Source organism: Gymnogyps californianus, chromosome 3, assembly GCF_018139145.2.
Source record: "Gymnogyps californianus isolate 813 chromosome 3, ASM1813914v2, whole genome shotgun sequence".
NCBI lineage: Eukaryota > Metazoa > Chordata > Aves > Accipitriformes > Cathartidae > Gymnogyps > Gymnogyps californianus.
Genome location: NC_059473.1, coordinates 39,163,625 through 39,183,103, shown reverse-complemented (window position 1 = coordinate 39,183,103; position 19,479 = coordinate 39,163,625). Strand labels below are relative to the sequence as shown.

Here is a 19,479-nt window from a genome sequence, read left to right as displayed (position 1 = left end):
ATGGGTTTTTTGTTTTAAATAAACACAGAAAGCTACTGTGGGTTTGTCAGTTTTCACTTGTATGGATTCGGGGGAAAAAGGACGGCATTTATTCAACGCATGTCTCAAAACCACGTGCTCCTTACACAGGATCAACTTGCACAGGTGACAGGAAACTGAACCACGTCACGCTGTTTCCTGAAGGCTGGTGCCTAACGGCTGGGGTCACCTCTACGAATGGGCAGGGCAGAGCATTACGCAGCAGGGAGCAGCGTCGCAGTCATATGGCTGGTTTCCTTGCGGGGCTACGGCGGGTGGGAACTTCATCCTCACCACAACAGGCAGTTTTGAGCGGGACGGGGGCAGCCACACAGTGCCCACCACGGCCCGTTACCCCCACCACCACCGCCGCCGGCCAGGTCAGGCCTTCGCCCCCAGAAGCAACAAGCCACCCAGCAGCGTTGTACCGCTCCTGCCCCCGCCAGGCTGAGGAAGGCCTCTGCGGGGCGGCTGCCGCCTCCAGCCACCGCCAGCCCGGCGCGAAAACGCCGCCGAGCACCGGCACAGCACCGAGCCACCTCCGGCACTGCCGACTTCTGCCGGCCGCCCCCAGCGGGCAGCTAGCCCAGGAAACCTCCGCCCGAACTTCCCGCGCCCGAGAAGAGACGCGTATTAGAAAAGCCTTTAAAAAAAAGGCCCTCAGTAAAAAGAGCGGCAGGAAGCGGCAAGTCGCGCACCTCAGCCCTGGCGGCGGCTGCCCGCCCGCGGCACACGGCCGCCGAGACCCGGCAACGCCGGCACCACCCCAGGAGAGAGAAAGACCCCCGCCTCGCCGCGACCCCAGGCCGGTGCCGCGGCGCTGCCCCGCCTCAGCGGAAGGGGCGGCGCTGGCCGGGCAGGGCCGGCGGGAGAGGCGGTGGTGGCGTCCCCCCGCCCGGCGGTACCTGCGCAGGCAGCGCTCGCACACGCCGCCCAGCTGCTCCTTCGTGACGACGTAGGCGAAGGGCTCGGCGCGGTAGAGCAGCTCGCCGGGCCGCATCCGCCGGCGGGAGCGGAGGCCGCTGCCTTTGCCTGGGCTGGAGAACCGCTCCAGCGCCGCCGCCGCTTCCATCCTCCCGCACGCGTCGCCACAGAGAGTGGGCGGGGCCCCCCCGCCCGCCGCCATCTTAACTCAGGGCCAGGGCCGCCCCCGCGGCGGGCGGGAGCCGGCTTCCCTTGTTCTTAAGGGGTTGAGGGGACGTTTTCAATACGCGTTTTTCCTGGCCGAGACCAGATCTCTCGCCTGTATTAAGAGGCCGCGGGGCAGAGGGTAGCCCGTTGCCTGAAGTGGGGGTTAATAATACGTTTCCATTACCATATCACCCTGTGATGCTAAACGAAGTGGTTATCACTGTTTCTATGGCCAATTACAAATAGGGAGTCTGTTGCAGTTTTTTCAGTTACTTTGTAACGTTGTGGGCTCGTTTGTTTGTTTTTAAAGGGAATGAGGCAGTGAGAAAATGTCTAATCATAAATCTTGTTAACCACAAGACTGGGGACCCTTCTGACACACATGCCTCGCAGCTGCTGCAGCCCAGCCTCAGAAGAAACCTGAAGGCAATTGGAAGTTCCAGCTGCCACATTAGCCTTGTCCAGCACCATTACTGCTTCATTTCCGTACCGACCCAGCCTCAACACTGACATGGAAGTGGAAAAAAATACATATGAAAGTGGCATGAAGACACGTGGAGGTTGCATACACACAGCTTTGCTTCTAATGAAAGGAACTTCCGCAGACCCTCTGCTGCGCAGAGGTGGGTGGCCCTCCTCAGCTCCAGCCCAGGACTGTGTCCTCCAAGGGGCCGCAGGAAACCAGAAAGACCCTCCAGCCGGGCGGCTGATGTCTGTGAATGCAGCAAGTCCACTGCATCCTTCAATGTACCGCGAAGGGAAAATCACACTCATTTTGTACTGACACTCAAGGGTTTGTCAGTGACTTTTCTTCACTGATGCGACAACAAAACCAGCATAGAGAAGTCAGATCTCAGGCAGGGGCTTCATCGTATGTAAACCCATTCGTTGCAGAAGACAATATACGTTTCAGTTCATTATCTTGGTCAAAATATTAAACAGTTTTTTTCACAAAGGAAGAGATACGATAGTGATTCTGTCAAAAAACATCCCAAACCAGGACATTTTACTTATGAGCTAGCATCTGGACATATTTCTGGATCTCACTGTGATCTGAATACAAAGAAGTATGGCTGGGCTGAGAGCTGCTCAGCACCCAAGCTCTGGCAGTGTGTATCACCGGGAATACACCCCATACACCAGCTGCTTTTTGTCAGAGCCATCAGTTAGAAGCACCAGATAAATGACAAGGGAAAAGCAAAAGACTTGCACAATTAACTAAGAGCACCACTCTGAAATGGTGATGCTCAAAGCCTATGAGATGATAAGTGCTTTCCATATAGGTCTACATAGCTGTCATTCATTTATGAGATTACACACGTGATGCAGGCTAAATGTGCTAAACTGCGGATAGACTTAGTCTGTTTTTCTTTATTATGCCTTTAGAGGGAGTTAGGGCTTGTGTTTTGGAAAGGAGTGTTGAGTCGTCCTGTCAAAGAACACTGAGAGACAGACCTAACAGTTCTGCAAAACAGCTTTTCATTTCTAAAACACACTCAGTTTTGTTCTCAGTAATGATTATTTCAGTCTGCAACTGTTTTCATCCAAGTTGCAACAGGGTAATCAGAAATGGCAATATGCATATCCAAAATACTGCTGTTGGGAAGAACCAAGGTACATCAAGCCACAGGATTCCCACAGAAAAATATAATTTGACATTCACTTAAATGCTGCAGTGACATAATTCATTACCAAAAGAACTGACGGTAATCTGGCTGTCAGTTAAATAGTTATGCACATTACTATGCTTATCTTTAGTTCTAGCAAATTTTTAAAAAGTGTTCAATTACAGTGATATTGTGAGATACTCAAGAATTATCCTTAACAGTTATTAAAATATTAAACGACTACCTTTGTATTTGGCTTGTATGCTTTACTCCTTCACCTCTTTAATCTTCTGCATTTCCCTGTCTATGCTGTTTTATTGAGTTTCTAAGCAGGCATTGCCCAAAACCTATGACATGAACAAACCGAGTAATAACAGAAGTTAATGTCTATCTCTTGGGTGGGTAAACTTAAGAGATTAATGGTCAAACAACATACAAAAAGCATGAACTTAAAGTCCTACCCATGAACTGCAAAAAGTGCACTCAGGGAAGAGTTAATATGAATATACAATACCAGATGTAGCTTTCATTATTTTCTCAGTTTTCCAAGTCAGGTTTTCTCACTCACATGTCCCATAACACAACAAAATCTCACAAAGTACAAAAATGTGTCTGAGGGAACAACAGTCTTCTTTCATACACACACAAATAAAATCACAACCTTAGAGAGCCCAGCTACTCTAGCAAAACCCCAAGTATGAATGCCTGAAGAAAGGGGCTTTCAGCAGCCTGGCATAAGTTGTACAGTGAAATAAGCCACAGAAGCCCAAGAACAACTTTTGGCTGACATTGCATTTCAATTGATATGACAACATAATTGTAGTAATAGAGGCTTTTCTAGTAAAGCTTTTAAACACAGCATAAACGTTTTCATTGATGCAGTGTTGGATATTTCAACCTCTGTAAGAAAAGCCTGGAAAGCTGGTTCTGGATATCTACATCTACAGTTTATAGACTGGTCTGCCTAGGAGGGCCATTCAACACAGTCTTTGAGCAATGGCGATCAACTGAACGCCCAACTCAGATGTTTTTGGAAACATCAGTCTGAATTTTCTGAAAAGCATAATGATATTATGGCTGTATAGTCCAATAAGTGGTCATTTAGCCCTTGACTGTATTTAGTTGAATTAATTCCTGTTATTAGTATGGGGTTTTTATATGACCAAGTCATCCACTGACCTAGACAGGTAAGACTTCCCAACAGCTACTTGAAATGCATGACACATTCTGGACAGAAGCAGCTGTCAAGGCATGTATGGAGGCACTTTTGTGGGAAATATCACTTAATTGTGGCTGATGCTACTGAATTAGTCATACTTCCTTACTGCCGGTAGATGAGACACCGCAGTGGAAGTTTAGCTCTTCTATCTCAAGACAGCATGTTTTACAACATGGATTTACAGAAAGAATTGCAGTAATGCAATAATCCAAATTCTGCTCTTTAGTCATAAATGTGCAATACCCATTCCAACCAACACGGCACAAAACTGAATTTTTCTGGGAGCAAAATATGGCTCAACACACAAATTGTTAGATTTTGGATTAGTACAAAATCTGTCACTAATGGCATAGAATAGCTATCAAATAATTAGTTGAAAGCTTGTAAGCACAGACAGATCTTTTATGAACACTTAGGAATCTCTTGACGAGGTCTCTTCACTTCTAATGTTGGTGTGCTAGTTAAAAATTGATTCTAGAATGTAAAATTAAAAAAAAACTCACTGCAGAAGCATTTTAAGCACAGATTCATAATAAATTTCACTCACAGTTACATAGATTTTACCTGTTGTTTTTTTACTACAAACTTTACAAAAACTTTCTACTTTTTTTTTTCTTTTTTTTTTCTACTGATAGGACAAGGGGTAATGGCTTTAAACTGAAAGAGGGTAGATTTACATTAGATGTAAGGAAGAAGTTCTTCACTGTGAGGGTGGTGAGACACTGGAACAGGTTGCCCAGAGAAGTTGTGGATGCCCCCTCCCTGGAAGTGTTCAAGGCCAGGCTGGATGGGGCTTTGAGGAACCTGGTCTAGAGGAAGGTGTCCCTGCCCATGGCAGGGGGGTTGGAACTAGACGATCCTTAAGGTCCCTTCCAACCCAACCCATTCTATGATTCCATGATTTTATTTGAGTCTTCCCTGCCTCACACACATTAATTTCCTTCAGATGGCAGAAACAAGCTTCTGAAGTTCATCAGCATAATTTCTTAGCTGTTTGTCTATTTGGTGTCTTATCAATAGGATCAACTACATCAAGTGTTAAAGTCGTCTTTACATTATGAGTAACTGACTCTTAGATTCAGTGTATCTTAACCACCCCTAATTTCCCTTGAGCTTTGTATGCTTGCTCATGTTGTGTTCTATCAGCTGGGGACAGCCAGTGTGTCTATTTTTAGCAGTGACATGTTAAACAGCATACACACGGAAAGACGCAATAGCTATTGAGCAAGGATACAATGTGAGTGAATAAAGTCTCCCACTGACTTGTTGTCCTTTCTGGAAAAGTTACTTGTTATTTCCATTTTCTCAGTGTTCACAGAAGAAAGGTACAGCTTTGCTAATTAAAGGCTTGCAAAGCTTAGATTGGAGTTTTCAATCTACAACCCCATTGATTGCATTTAGCCTGCCAGAACAATTAATTCAACATGTTTCTCAGGAAGCCTCAGGTTCTTCCTATCACACTTACACATCTTAAAACTCAAGAAACAGATTGTGTGGCATAGTTTATGTTGATATTTCTATCAACATTATCATTGCTACCTGCAAGGCTAAGCTGTAATTATTAAAATGTCCAATGCTGAACCAGCCTGATAGCCAGTCTATACACATTCCACCTTAACAACCCCTTATCACATCATCTACTGTGTTAATTAGTACAAGGTCACAAACCCTTCTTCTGGATCAAAAGTGAACTAACTATAGAATCCAACTTAACTGATCTCCTCATTCCAAGTGGCACAATTTCTCATTACCTGGGCGTTATAAGGATCAAGTTTCTTTCTGTTTGTGTTTGCTATGATTTTAATATAGTTAAGTAGTAAAACTTTAGGCAATTGCCATCACAGTCATGTAATCTTCTTTTACAGGCAGATGGATGGCACAAATGATGAGGGCCATTAGAAAAGACTTAGCACCTCTGAAGTTACAATCAATATACAAACTATGATATATTGGTGCTTTAATATGGCATGCCAAAAGCCATTTTCTTGGCAACTCCTCTAAGAAACAGTATTTGAAGAGTGGGAGCAATACTTAAGAGTTCTACTTGACAGATGTATCATTGTGGTTCATGTTTTAGAGGTTCATGAATTAAATCGGTCTTGGGGAAAAAAAAAAAAGGAAAAAAAGAAAAAAAAAAAAGAAACTACAACCCCAGAGTCTGGAAATAATTGGAAGGAATATGCTATACTGTGGACCTTCTATTAAGTATGTTGTATGCACGTTGTAACCTTCATTTCATCCAAGATCACAAAGACAGCAAAACATAGGAAGAAATAAATCTGCCCAAAAGCTTGCAGCTAATTAATGTAATTTTAAAAATCTATTACTTTATATCTTATATATAAAGTGTCATAACACAAAACTACGTAAAAAATAACTGAATTGTGCAACATTTTCAAATGTTGGTGCTAATTTCAAAATACTTTTTATTACATACTGTATCAGGCACCGTAACACACTTGCAAATTAATGCACTTTCAGAAATGGGAAACTTTGCTATCCCACCATGATAGAAAAGTAGTTCCTGTAAAACTTTTGGTCTCAAAGTTAGCATGAAGATCTTCTCTTCTGAGAACGTCTAGCATTTTAAATTTTGAGTGAATTTGCAGTTTTCTGTTTCAACAGCATTTTTGAGGGTTATTAAACTGTAAATATTAACCTAAATTTATACACTGTTTTCCTATTTGCAAGTTCTGTCTTTGCATTTACATGAATCAAAAATAACTGAAGAGATGTTGGCTCAATTTTCCATCAACGTATCGAGGAATATGGCAAAGGCAGATATGCAAAGGAAAGAAACACAAGTAGTACCGGGTTGGTTAAAAATCATAACAAAAATGCCTAAGAAGCGTTTATATACAACTTAAAATTTCAGTGAAAGCTTGCATTCAACATTATCCTACAGAAGCTGTAAACCTGCAACAGTAGGAAGTACTGAATGGATAGCATCAATTAATCAAATCCATAGACCTACTTCCATTTCACTCCCCTCTATGCATTCACCTACACCAGTAATTTTCACCTTTTTTCCATCTCTTCCATCAATACCAAAACCATTTTTATAATGACAGCCATTGTTCTCTTCATTTCACATTTGTGATCAGGGCTAAACATATTGCTTACACTTAGACTTAATGGCAGAGTTCTGGTTAGCATTAAATCTCCTCATTTCAAGTCCCCAGTTACACAATATTCCTTCCACTTAGGCTCCTGCTGTTACCTTGGGAGTCTCTGCATTAGCTCAGTAAATGCTGTTTTCCAACAGCATCAAAAAAAAAAATCACAGCAAATAGTTTTCTTTTTTTCAGTTCATGTTTGAAATGTTATCAGCAACACAGTTAAAAAAGTTTATATAGCCAGTGGTGCTCTTATATTTTATGCATTGAATACTCCTGGTATGTTGATATAATAGACATCTTGCTGCAACAAAAGCAAGGTATTTGATTCAAGGTGGTGTTGGGGGCGGGAATCAGCCCGGGACACACTGCATTCTTGTAGACCAGTAGATAAGACAGTTACCATCTACTGAGATTGAAAAAAGACAGAGTTGCTTCTGTTAATGCAAGTTTGCCGTTCATGGTCAATTTATAATGCAAGTTATCTGAAATAGTATAGAGATGTAAACAGAAAGAAAGCCTCAAATCTTCACGACCTACACCAGAACACCAGTAACGCTCTGAGACAGACTGCACATTAAAGCTCAGCCTTTCCAGTAGTTTCATCATAGCAACATTACAAAGGCTTATCAGCAACTTAAACAGCTGCAGCCTAGCTAGCAGAGTGAACTGAGGCAGCTTGAAGTCAATTTTTCTTCTGCAGCAGGAACTGCAGGAGGAAGACAGAGATGAATGCTTGTCACATCTATACCTCACACTATGCTTAAGAAATACAATTCTGTGTTTGCATTGTTTTGGTCACTGCTGTTTTCCAAAGCCTGAAAATAGCTCAGCCTTTACCAAAAAGGCATTTTATTAACTTGTGCTCTGCTAAAAAAGTGTGGTTTTGGCCACAGCTCTTCCCAAAGGAGACAGTAAAGAACACAGAACCAGTACAGACTGCCAGCACTATCGGACAACAACAGAACAGTTACATGGTAAGACAAGAAGAGAAACTAGGAACCAGCTGCATTATGGGGTACTATGGCTAAAAAGAGACTTTTAATAGCATGTGGTTTTGAAGTAAGTTATTTTGTACATATAATACACATTAAACAAATACATATTGACAAAGGTTGCAGGTAAGATGATTTCTTTTTTCTCAAACTGTTTATACAGCACTGAATGTTCTGGTGACTTTGTTTTTAGACCTAAAATAAGATGAAGCCTATATGCATATAGGTGTTCATGTATCGTAAACTAGAACAGGCTGCCCAGTGTTCTTTTCAAATTTTCAAAAGAAAGAATTGTTACGACTTTCTTCCCCAGATATAATAATCTTTAGTTAAAAAAACCCAACTCTCAGTTGATGTTTTATCATGCTGTCATTACCTTGTCTTCTATTAACCCACCACTATTGATTTATTAATATTATGTTGACTTTAGACTGCAACATTTTTAGATCAGGAGACAATATACCAGATTCAGTGGTTGTAAAGACCTACGTATTTTGGGAATCTGAAAAAGGGCATTCAAATCACTGAGCACTAAAATACAAACCACACAAATAACGATATTTGGTCTGTTATTTTTTTCAAATGTTGTAAATATACAGCAGTGTAACAAAAAGTTCCATTTAAGTGGTACATCCAAACGCAGCAAGTCACTAATATGCTCCTGGAAAAGATGCAAAGTTTGTCCATTCTAGATAGGATTGTGATCAAATAACTGTGAATCCGTTACTTTCATCCTGTGTAGAAGGGCTCTTGTTACTTGCTAAATTTATTTTCCTGTTTGGACAGGAAATCATCTAGCTAACAGTATCTCCGATTTTATTTAAATCATTTCTTATCAAAGTAATCTTCCAGAAGCAAAGGTGATCTTCCAAAAGACAGTAGCTTTAGATTTATAAGTTTATGTTCCTTATGCTATCCAAGACTTCATCATGGAACCAAGTTTCAGTAAACATATTAGAGTTTTGCAAAGCCTCAAAAAGACGCCTATAGTCTTCTGGGTATAAGTTACGTGTTTCAGCATTTTTTGGAATTTCTAGCTGTCTCAGTAATTTGCCACCATTGTCCAAGCTCCATGAACTGAAACAAACAAACAAAAAAATCATAATGGAGTATTTCTTTCTGTGAAAAATTAAAGACCAAGAAACAGTATCTGAAGGTCCATTTCACTCTTTTGCAGCTTCTAGAAGTTAACATCTCCTACAACACAAGTTATTTTCAATCCATACTGCAAACAGGAATAAACCTCTGCTAATAAGACATATAAATACCAAATAAAGCCCCCAGCAGACATAGACAATACCGAACCACATAAGCCTCCTCATTAGAGGGCGGGTGGCCTCCTGCCCTGCTCCACCCCAACTGCGTAAGTCAGTAACAGGCATTACAGCATAAAAAGGGGTTATTCTTCAATGCCTGGGAAATTAAAGCCAAGGTCATCTTCAAGAAGATGATTCAGTATAGCATGAGTTAGTGTGACTTAACACCTCCCAGGTATTTTCTTCTACGTATAAACAGATGTATCCACTGCCTCCCCATCTACATCATTGCTATGAAAACTAGACTTTTTATAAATGTGCATATGCATTAACTATTTTCCAGACAAGAAAAGGGTGTATAAATACACAGAAGATGCACATTAGAAGCCTTTAAGGTTAGCTCCACTTCCTGGCTGAAGGACTGAGTGGAGATTAGGTACACCACTGAGCTTTAAGAAAGAAATCCATTAAGGCTCTTTGCACTTGTCTTTGCTAAATGAGTTACTGGAATTTATTAGCTCTTTTTTTTTTTTTCCTTTCTGGAAATTAACTTCCATAAACTACTACCACCAAATGAGAAATATATTAATTATTTTCATTAACAAGTTGAAGTCAATGCTTTCTAGACTGCAAGCACTTCCCGTTTATGGGAAACGGAAATCTACTGATCATAAACCAAAGGGAATAGTTCCAATGCAATACCAAAAAGAATAATTAAAGAGAGTTGCATAATTGGTAAATAAGTCTAAAGCCTAATTTTTTAATTAGCTAACAGAAAGCCATCTGAGGACATCCCCACTCCACCTTCAATAACCTTCAGCTATTTTCATTAGTGCTACTTTGATGTCTGTTATAAACTGAAACTCTTCTTCAGCTTTTAATTTCTATACCTACAAAACTCTCAGTGACTTTATTATTATGTCTGTAAAGTGAGTGAAAACTTCTTGCAGATACATGACCTCACCTCCATTGGAGGTACAGCCAATTACTGCACATCTACATTCTAAATACTTGTTGACCTTCCCATCAAACCTCAAGTTTTTATCATCTGTGAATACAGGCCAGGAACAGTCCCCAAAATATTGTATTGTGGGTTGCAAAAATGAAATCTTCTATTCTACGTGTAGATAATTAATTTAAAAAAAAAAAGCAAGCTGTATTTCAGCTGCAAATAAATACTGCTTTGAGAACATATTTTAATATTTTCCTATATTTCTCTGAAAAAGAAGTATAAAAACTGTAATTCTTTCTTACTTACTTCAATCTATCAGTAAGTCTAGACCTAGGTTTAGCAAGACACTGTTTCACCATGAAAATAAAGGTAGCTGAATTTGTGGGCTTCAAGCCTCCTGTAAATAGATTTTGCTGAGGAGTCAGTCGTACCAAACATAAATGGTCATTTGGCAGCCACTGCAAGAAAAACAAAACAAGTCACTGAAAAGACATTTTCAAGACAGTGTCTGTCTTTAGCTAAGAGTAAGCATTTCATCTGTGTCACCAGCAACATTTCTTAAAGAGTTTTAGAAGTCTTAACAAGATAATTTCATTGGAAGCTGAGGCTTTAAAATTTTGTTCTAGAATGAAGATGCTTTACCTCCCCCACCCCCCAAACAGGAAAGGAAATAGGAAACAAAACAGACGTACTATCACTTTGGTTTTAAGACTGAACTTTCTTAGTTGAAATAGACAATACAGGCTTGATGTGAGTTTTCAAGAGATTACATGGCCTATGGTATTCTATACTATGCAAAGTATCAGATCACTTCAACTACCTGCCTTTTGAATATAAAGATGGAATTATTTGAGTGTAACACTAAGACAATATTGCAACCTGAGGTTTTTATGAAATTGGGAGGGAGTCGAGTCTTCAACTGAAATAAATGTACTTCTGTATTGGTAGCAATGGATATATCGTCCAAATAGATCTCACATTTGTACTTCTCCTAAGGCTATCACAATACATCTTAGATAATCCACCTGATATGGCTCTCTACATGGCTTTACCGCAACACACCTAAGTGTGTAAGGCACACCCAGTCACTTACATTCACTTACATTGTACAGTAACATTTCAAACAACACTCAATATACTACCGTAGCAGTTTTCTGGGGAGGATAAAACCAAATATTAAGTAAACATGCTTTTATATTATTGGTATTAAATAGAAATATTCTTATATTATACAAAGGAACATCATTACTTCTCTAAAAGAGAAAAGTAAAGAACTTTACACAAGGTATTTTTCCACTTCTCAAATTTAAGCTTTGCGACTCACACTTTTCAGCAATTAACTAGCACACAGAATCTACACTGGACATGTGAATAACAATTTTAATCATAGCCAGCAGCATACTAAGTGTGCCATTAGTTGTGGTAACACTTGTTTTGTTCAAACAGGTAGATGTGACCCTGTCAGTAACTTCTTTTGAAAAAGACACTACCTGTTCACATCCCTTTATGCTATTTATTCACTGTATTTTTTCCATCATAGACAACAAAGATACTAGTTTATTTCAGTTTCTAAGGTAATAGCAATTCTTCACCCCACTTCTGATGCATCTACACGCTGTCCATAAGTTTCAATTAGAAGAACTCTTCTTAAAAAATACCTGTGTAAATGCTGTTATAAAGTTATTTTAACCGTTAATTAAAAAGTGGTTTAGCTGCATCTCCAAAAGGAGAGAAGTGCATACAATGATCTTACCGTGCTTTTTGGTACTGCCAGTCCCCCATTTTTCAAATTAGTTACAAATGACGACCAAGGTTCCTATGGGAGAAAGCAAATAGATGACAGAATTTAAGTGCTTTGTTAGAACAGAATAGAATAGAATATTTCAGTTGGAAGGGACCTACAACAATCATCTAGTCCAACTGCCTGACCAGTTCAGGGCAGACCAAAAGTTAAAGCATGTTATTAAGGGCATTGTCCAGATGCCTCTTAAACACTGACAGGCTTGGGGCATTGACCACCTCTCTAGGAAGCCGGTTCCAGGGTTTGACCACCCTCTTGGTAAAGAAATGCTTCCTAAGGTCCAGTCTAAACCTCCCTTGGCGCACCTTTGAACCATTCCCACACATCCTATCACTGGATACCAGGGAGAAGAGATCAGCACCTCCCTCTCCACTTGCCCTCCTCAGGAAGCTGTAGAGAGCAATGAGGTCACCCCTCAGCCTCCTTTGCTCCAAACTAGACAAGGCCAAAGTCCTTAGCTGTTCCTCATAGTACATGTCTTGCAGCCCTTTCACCGGCTTTGTTGCCCTCCTCTGGACGCATTCAAGGACTTTCACATCCTTCTTAAATTGTGGGGCCCAGAACTGCACACAGTACTCCAGGTGAGGCTGCACCAACGCTGAATATAGCGGGATAATCACCTCTTTTGACCGGCTGGTTATACTGTGATTGATGCACCCCAGGATGCAGTTTGCCCTCTTGGCTGCCAGGGCACACTGCTGACTCATATTGAGCCTGCTGTCAACCAGCACCCGCAGATCCCTTTCTGCAGGGCTGCTCTCCAGCCACTCCTCTCCCAATTTATACTTGTGCCTGGCATTACTCCGCCCTAGGTGCAGAATCCAGCATTTGGACTTGTTTAATGTCATCCCATTAATGATTGCCCAATGCTCCAATCTATCTAGATCCCTCTGCAAGGCATCTTGTCCCTAAAGAGAGTCAACAGCACCTCCCAGTTTGGTATCATCAGCAAACTTGCTAATGGTGCATTCAACTCCTGCATCCAGATTGCTGATAAATACATTGAACAGGACTGGCCCTAGAATTCAATCCTGAGGAACATCGCTGGTGACCGGTTGCCAGCCAGGTGTAGCCTCATTCACTACAGCCCTTTGAGCTCTGCTCTTCAGCCGGTTCTTCACCCAGTGCACCATGAACCCGCTCATCCCACAGTTGGACAACTCGTCCAGAAGGATGCTGTGAGGGACAGTATCAAAAGCCTTACTAAAAACCAAAAAAATTACATCCACCACCTTCCCTTCATCCACTAGGCGGGTGACCTTATCATAGAAGGATGTCAAATTAGTTAAACAGGACTTTCCTTTGTGAGCCCATGTTGACTGTGCCTGACGATTGCATTATTCTTTAAATGCCTTTCAATAGTACCCAGTATAATCTTCTCCATAATTTTTCCAGGAACTGAGGTTAGACTAACAGGTCTGTAGTTTCCTGGGTCTTCCCTCATGCCCTTTTTGTAGATTGGGGTAACACTGGCTAGCTTCCAGTCAGCAGAGACCTCCCCAGACTCCCAAGACCTTTGGTGGGTGATCGAGAGGGGTCCTGCCGTAACATCCGCTAGCTCCTTCAGTACTCTGGGATGAATCCCATCAGGCTCCATGGACTTGTGAACATTCAGCTGATACAGCTGGTCCCTTAGAATTTCAGTGTCCACAAATGGAAAGTCACTATTCCCACACTCATGGTCCTCTGACTCAGGGGACTGGGCAGCCCAAGGTCTATCAGTATTATTAAAGACACAGGCAAAAAAATGCATTGAATGCCTCCGCTTTTTCTTCATCCCTATTAGTCAGATGACCATCTTCAACAAGTACCATCTTATTCTTCAACTCCTTAATATTTACCTTAATATATACCTCGTGGTATAAGGTATTTGGAAGACAATAGATAGTGAAACTTTTAATTTTAGATTAGCAAAACATTTAAACTATGAAGGTAGGTTCCTAGAAAAACAGAGCACAAACAAAGATGAATCTAAAAAGCATAAAGTAAGTGAAAGCTGATGGCCATGTGCTCATGCGGAGGTGGGGGAACAACATAAAAAACTTTAAAACTAAACCATAGCATGTTTGACAAGGTAAGACAGTTATTGACTAGCAGGAGAAGCAGGCCTGCTTGGAACATAAAGGCACCAAGACTCCAAAAAATATTTCTACTGAACACAGCAAGTCAAAAGCATACACGATGGCAAAATGCAGAGGACGTAACAAAGAATAGACTATGACAGATTAGAGGAGTGGTCTTCTAGTCTCACACAACCCTTAGCAAGATGGAAAAGACTTATCTGTTGCGCAAGCATCTCCTTCTTATCTACCAGCTTCTGAGAATAAATGTTTTTGAGTACAGTGGCTTGTAATGAAAATACTGACACCATAGTTAATAATGATGCTGCTTATCGATAGAGTTTTACACAAAACATGACTGTTTCAGATTTTTACATCCAAAAGTTTTCAACAGTTCTCCAACTAATTTAAATGTCAAATTAGCTTCCAATTAGTTTACAATAGTAAAACACTATAAACGCTTTTCTAAAAACATGTCCATATCATTAGACCATGTCAGCTGGTACAAAAAACTTACCATGTGCAGTAGCTGAATTTCACATCCTACTTGCCAAAGTACAGTAAGTGCTTGGTAAGCCCTCGCTTCCCCAGCCTTTGCTGTTAATACCTAACAAAATGGCAAAGAAAGAGCATTTTTGTTGCAAAAACTAAGATTGCTTCTCTATCTAAGCAAAGTCCTTATACATATAACAAGTGGTAAGAAATTCATAGTTAAGTCTAAAATTCCAAGGTAAAGTTACACTAGGCCTCAAATACATACTTTGTGCTATTTTAGTACATCTTGTCAGAACACATGATTAGAAGATATTATGGCAGTCTTTCTTCGCAGCAGTTATTTGGATAACTGAACTGCGTAGGAATTTCCAGCTTACACTTTCTGGTCCCTTTTAAGGCAGAGAAGTTTCACACAGAAGAGAAACAGGGATCATATTTTGTATAAAAACCATAACATGGGCAGAGTTATCAACTCACACTGATAAGATAATATTCCCAATAAGACACACAAGCAGAGTAAGCCAAATATCAGGTGACCTCACTGAACATTAAGCAGCTTGCGTAGTCATCATCCTGATCAATATTACAGATCAGACAACTCTTAGGGCAAGAAAAAAAGAAAAACTTGTGGCTATTCTCAAACAGGGCAAAGAAAGAAGTAAATTGTAGCAGGGAGATTTAACTTCTCATAATAGATTTAGAGACCCTTGTGATATGATCAACCAAAAAAAAAAAAAATCCCAAACCAAAAAAGAACCAATAGTGCCCCCTAAAAGAAGGTTCCAATTGCTTTTACTTAGGTACACAACTCTCAATTTAACAGGGTTCACAATAAAACCAGAAAACTTAATAAAAAACCACAGTGACTGCATTAAATGAATAGGCTGCCCCCTATTTGCTCAAAAATCTGGCCATTGAAAACATACCATTTAAGTAGATATTTCAGTGGTATCCAACCTGTCATTTCACAGAAGAATATACTTAAGACTTTTAATTTTTTTCAGTGGGGTGTTAGACACAACACAGGTTGTGTAAGCACACCTGGAAGTCTTTGGTTACTTCAAGCAATTCAAGGTTTGTGGCTCTGTGTGAACCTCAGTTTCACAGAAAGAAAAGGTACCCTTGAACTATAAGTACAGTTCTAGAGGTTTGGGACAGCATAAATTAGGAACACATAACCCAGAAAACTGCTCTGCACCTTCGCGTACAGAACCTTAATAAAAAGGTGTGTAAATCACTCATATTTTGTCTCAGTTTTTTTCAGTACTGCATACAAAAGTGGCTCAAGAGGAATAGTGCACCTCACTGAGTATGGTATTTAGTAACTCTGAATCCTCTTCACGAGGCATTCTGAATTCAGTCTTCATTGACTATAACCTGGAACTAGTAAACAATTTTGTTGCAAAAGCACGTTACAGAATTTAAGCACCTCACAAGCTACAATGGAAAGCAGCTAGTCTGCTGCTGCATATCCTTCTCAAGGACCAGTCTTCACATTTGTAAGATTTGTAGTTATGTGACAACAGAATGTTTCTTGACAGTGCTATTACTGCATAAAGAGAACAAATAGGAAACAGACAAGACTTAAAAATTCTGGCAGAAATTCACTAGTAAAAACATTAACTATACAATACAAATGTTTTTGTGTTCTGTGAAGCACTACTTATTCTTTACTACCTGTAAAATCTCTCACACATACCTTGTACTCTTTTTCACTTATAAAGATGTTGAGTTCTACTCTTCCATATCTGTATATGGAACTGCATTCATACAGGGCAAAAAGAAGCCTCCAAAGTATGTTCCTTTCCTTTTTTTGTGGTAAGATTCCAAAAACTTTCACAGGTACATCTGTTTCAATAGTGTGTAAAAGTATCTTTAAAATTTTGCAATATGTACTAGACAATCTCATTAATGCTAATGTCTAAACTACAATTAAGAAAAGAAAGTCTGTCAGCTCATGTTCAAGAATGAATACAATTCAAGCTTTAGTCAAAGCTAAGCCCAGTTTGCATTAGACTAAACCTTTAATAAAGGCAAGCAAATACCTGAGATTTCATATTGCCACAAGGGTTTTTTGAAGCTATCAAGAACCTAAATAAAGCTGAAATGTAGGAAATAGTATCCATTAATCCAGCATATATATGAAATAGAACATATACCTCAAGCAAATCCCAAAGATTTTGCCAAACTGCCTATGCACCCTTTAAATGTATTTGTTAACATGTGTGATCATACACATATACCTGCCCTCCAAGGAACTGCTGCTACACCCATGGTTTCAAAAAGTTTGTCAGAACACATAGCAGGTGGTTTCACCGTTCCAGTCACCAAAGGATCCAGTCTGAAGAAGTCACCGTAAACTACCTTTAATTGTCCATCCAGGCTATTCTCTAGGGACTGAATAAAATTAGTTTCAGTTGAAGAAATCTGGATGTAGTAGCCTGTCTTGCAAAACACCCAACCCAAACAAAAAAAATGTTCAAGCACTACCTAAAATTGTTACCCAGTCAACAAGAGTCAAATCTCAGAGCTGCTTCTTACAGCTGATAAAAAGAATAGCTTCCTTCATTATGCAAGGCATTTTGACATTTTTGTGCTGTTCAACTGGAGCTTTAAAACACATTCTTAAATTAGTAAGATGTTCTGCAATGTTTTGCAAAAAAACTATACTCAGCTAAGCAAACCACTGCATTTAATGATTTACAACTGGAATTCTTCATATATGCACAGAGAATGCCTTTTATACACATTTTAGAGTCAGGTGAGAGTCTTTGGTTCCAAACCTCTACAGCACTGTAACACAATCCTTCTAGTGCAACTTCTGCAGCTCTGTGTCTGACCACCTTTGAATCCACGCAAAGCCAAGGTGAACAAGAGAGGACAACACATGTAAGTGTCTTAATATTACCAGTCAATTGCAGGACAATAGATTAAATAATACCATGAGACAATCAGAATAACCAAGACTACTTTTACAGACCTCTTAAAGCTACATACAGACATCTTGCTTAAACATACACAACTACAATGACTGACTAGTATTAGCCTCAAATTTATGCATGAAACTATTCAGAGGAAGACTATGAACTTAAATTCCTACATACACAAAATGTCAAATCAATTGATTATAAAATAGTCTGTTGCTGAACGTGCAATGTAAAACCAAACAATACTTACTATTATTAAGCATTATTTCAGATGTTACCAGTAATGATCACTGGCTAATTCCTTTTTGATCCAACAGTTATTACACAATTGTAAGTTAATTTCTTATTTTCCCTTTAATTAAGTTTTATAAATATGCTACCAAATCAAAAGCGTACCTGTAAGTTTGGAAGAAAAGCTGAGTTACTTTCTAGAGCTACCACTCTAACACCTGCATTGAGCAGAGTTCGAGTCAAGATTCCAGGACCTGAAGGGGGAAAATGAAGAAAATTTTTAAAAATTTTAAAAAGTGCATTTTTTTCTAAGTGATTTCTTTTCGTGATTTTCCCAACACAACAGTTGGGACATACCACCTCCAAGAGGAGGTAACTTGTGTTTGTTTAAACACACTTCCAAACAAGAGTTAGAAAAAAGATTTACATGCAGCCTGCCTGAGATTACTCAGTGAATTACTCTAAGCACAGCATTACAGTTAGATACTGAGAAACATTAGATATGTTTCAAATATTTGTACTACTTTTTCTTCTGCCAACTGAAATATACTTTGAAACCATACCCATATTATCTCTACAGGTAAAATATCCTCTGCATAAATGTAAAAAAAACATTAAGTAACTGCATAGGGCTAGCTGTGTAATGGCCCAGTCTTAGGCATGCTTTTACTGACAGAGACAAAGTTCACCTACAAAACCAAAAATATTACCCGGACAGAAATTTTCATCTCTACTTACTCCACAGCAAAGTTCTAACACCAGTGACTCGAGTCTCCGGGCTGAGCACTCACTCATCCCCCCCCAAAGCTCTGTGTAAATGGACCCCACCCCCTCCCCCCCGCACCCCAAGCATACCGCAGCGCCGCGACACCGACAGCCCTGCCAGTCGTCAACGCCCGCCCTGGGAGGACACAAGGGCGGCGGCCGGCGCAGCCCCCAGCACAGATCCCGTCCCGGAGGGCCCGGGCAGCGCCGTCACGCAACAGAGCGGCCACCCCCGCCCGAAATCTCGGGAGAGGCAGGGCTCCGTCCCCTTCCCTCAGCACCACCGCCTCTCCGCGGCCCCGGGAGAGCAGGGCCGGGGGCCCGACACCGCCGATGGCGAGGGCGGCAGCTCACACTGACCTCGCAAGGTCACTGGGGCACGCCGAGCAGCGCCGCGTCCCGGCAGCCCCGGGGACGGCGAAGCCCCAGAGGGGCCCGCCGCCGGTAGGCAGCAGGAAGGCGGGTGCAGGACGCCCGAAGCCCCGGGGCAGCTTACCGGGCGCGCACTCGAGCAGGACGGGCTGGGGGCCGGGGCTGGCTCCGCTCTGCAGGCAGCGCTGCACGGTGCGCGCCAGCTGCGGGCAGGCGATGAAGCGGCGGAGCGGCACGCCGGGCCGCTGCACCTGATGCACCAGCCGTTCTGCCTCCGCCGCCTCCGGCACCCGCAGGCCCGGGCTCGGCCACTGCCCTGCCGCCCGCCTCGCCGTCACCCAGCACAGCGGCAGCCCGCACAGCAGCGGCCGCAGCCCCGCCGCCAGAGCCGCCGCCAGGAGACGGCGGCAGCCCGCAGCGCCCGGCGGGGCCCGGCCTGCGAGCATCACCACGCCGCCACCGACCCCACGCTAGCAAGCACCGGGCGCGCAACCGCCGCGGCGACGGGAGCGTCACTTCCGCCTCTCCCCGGCC

General features: G+C 41.6%; 2 protein-coding genes across 2 annotated transcripts in view; both read right to left on the bottom strand.

Annotated features, from left to right (window-relative positions):
* The window catches only part of SMYD3 (SET and MYND domain containing 3), a 432,268-nt gene extending 431,178 nt beyond the window's left edge, over positions 1-1,090 (bottom strand). The window contains exon 1 of the mRNA XM_050894927.1: positions 924-1,090. Within this exon, the coding sequence (XP_050750884.1) occupies positions 924-1,090 (167 nt within the window). The remainder of the gene's footprint in view (positions 1-923) is intronic.
* A 5,324-nt stretch (positions 1,091-6,414) lies between these two features.
* On the bottom strand, positions 6,415-19,391 carry TFB2M (transcription factor B2, mitochondrial). The gene is made up of 8 exons (XM_050895189.1): positions 19,070-19,391; positions 17,974-18,062; positions 16,894-17,047; positions 16,350-16,498; positions 14,673-14,762; positions 12,048-12,110; positions 10,601-10,752; positions 6,415-9,163 (listed from the first exon to the last, which is right to left on the bottom strand). Exons 1-8 carry the CDS (start codon positions 19,389-19,391, stop codon positions 8,977-8,979), a joined length of 1,206 nt encoding a protein of 401 aa, XP_050751146.1. The 3' UTR covers positions 6,415-8,976.
* Positions 19,392-19,479: the final 88 nt, after the last annotated feature.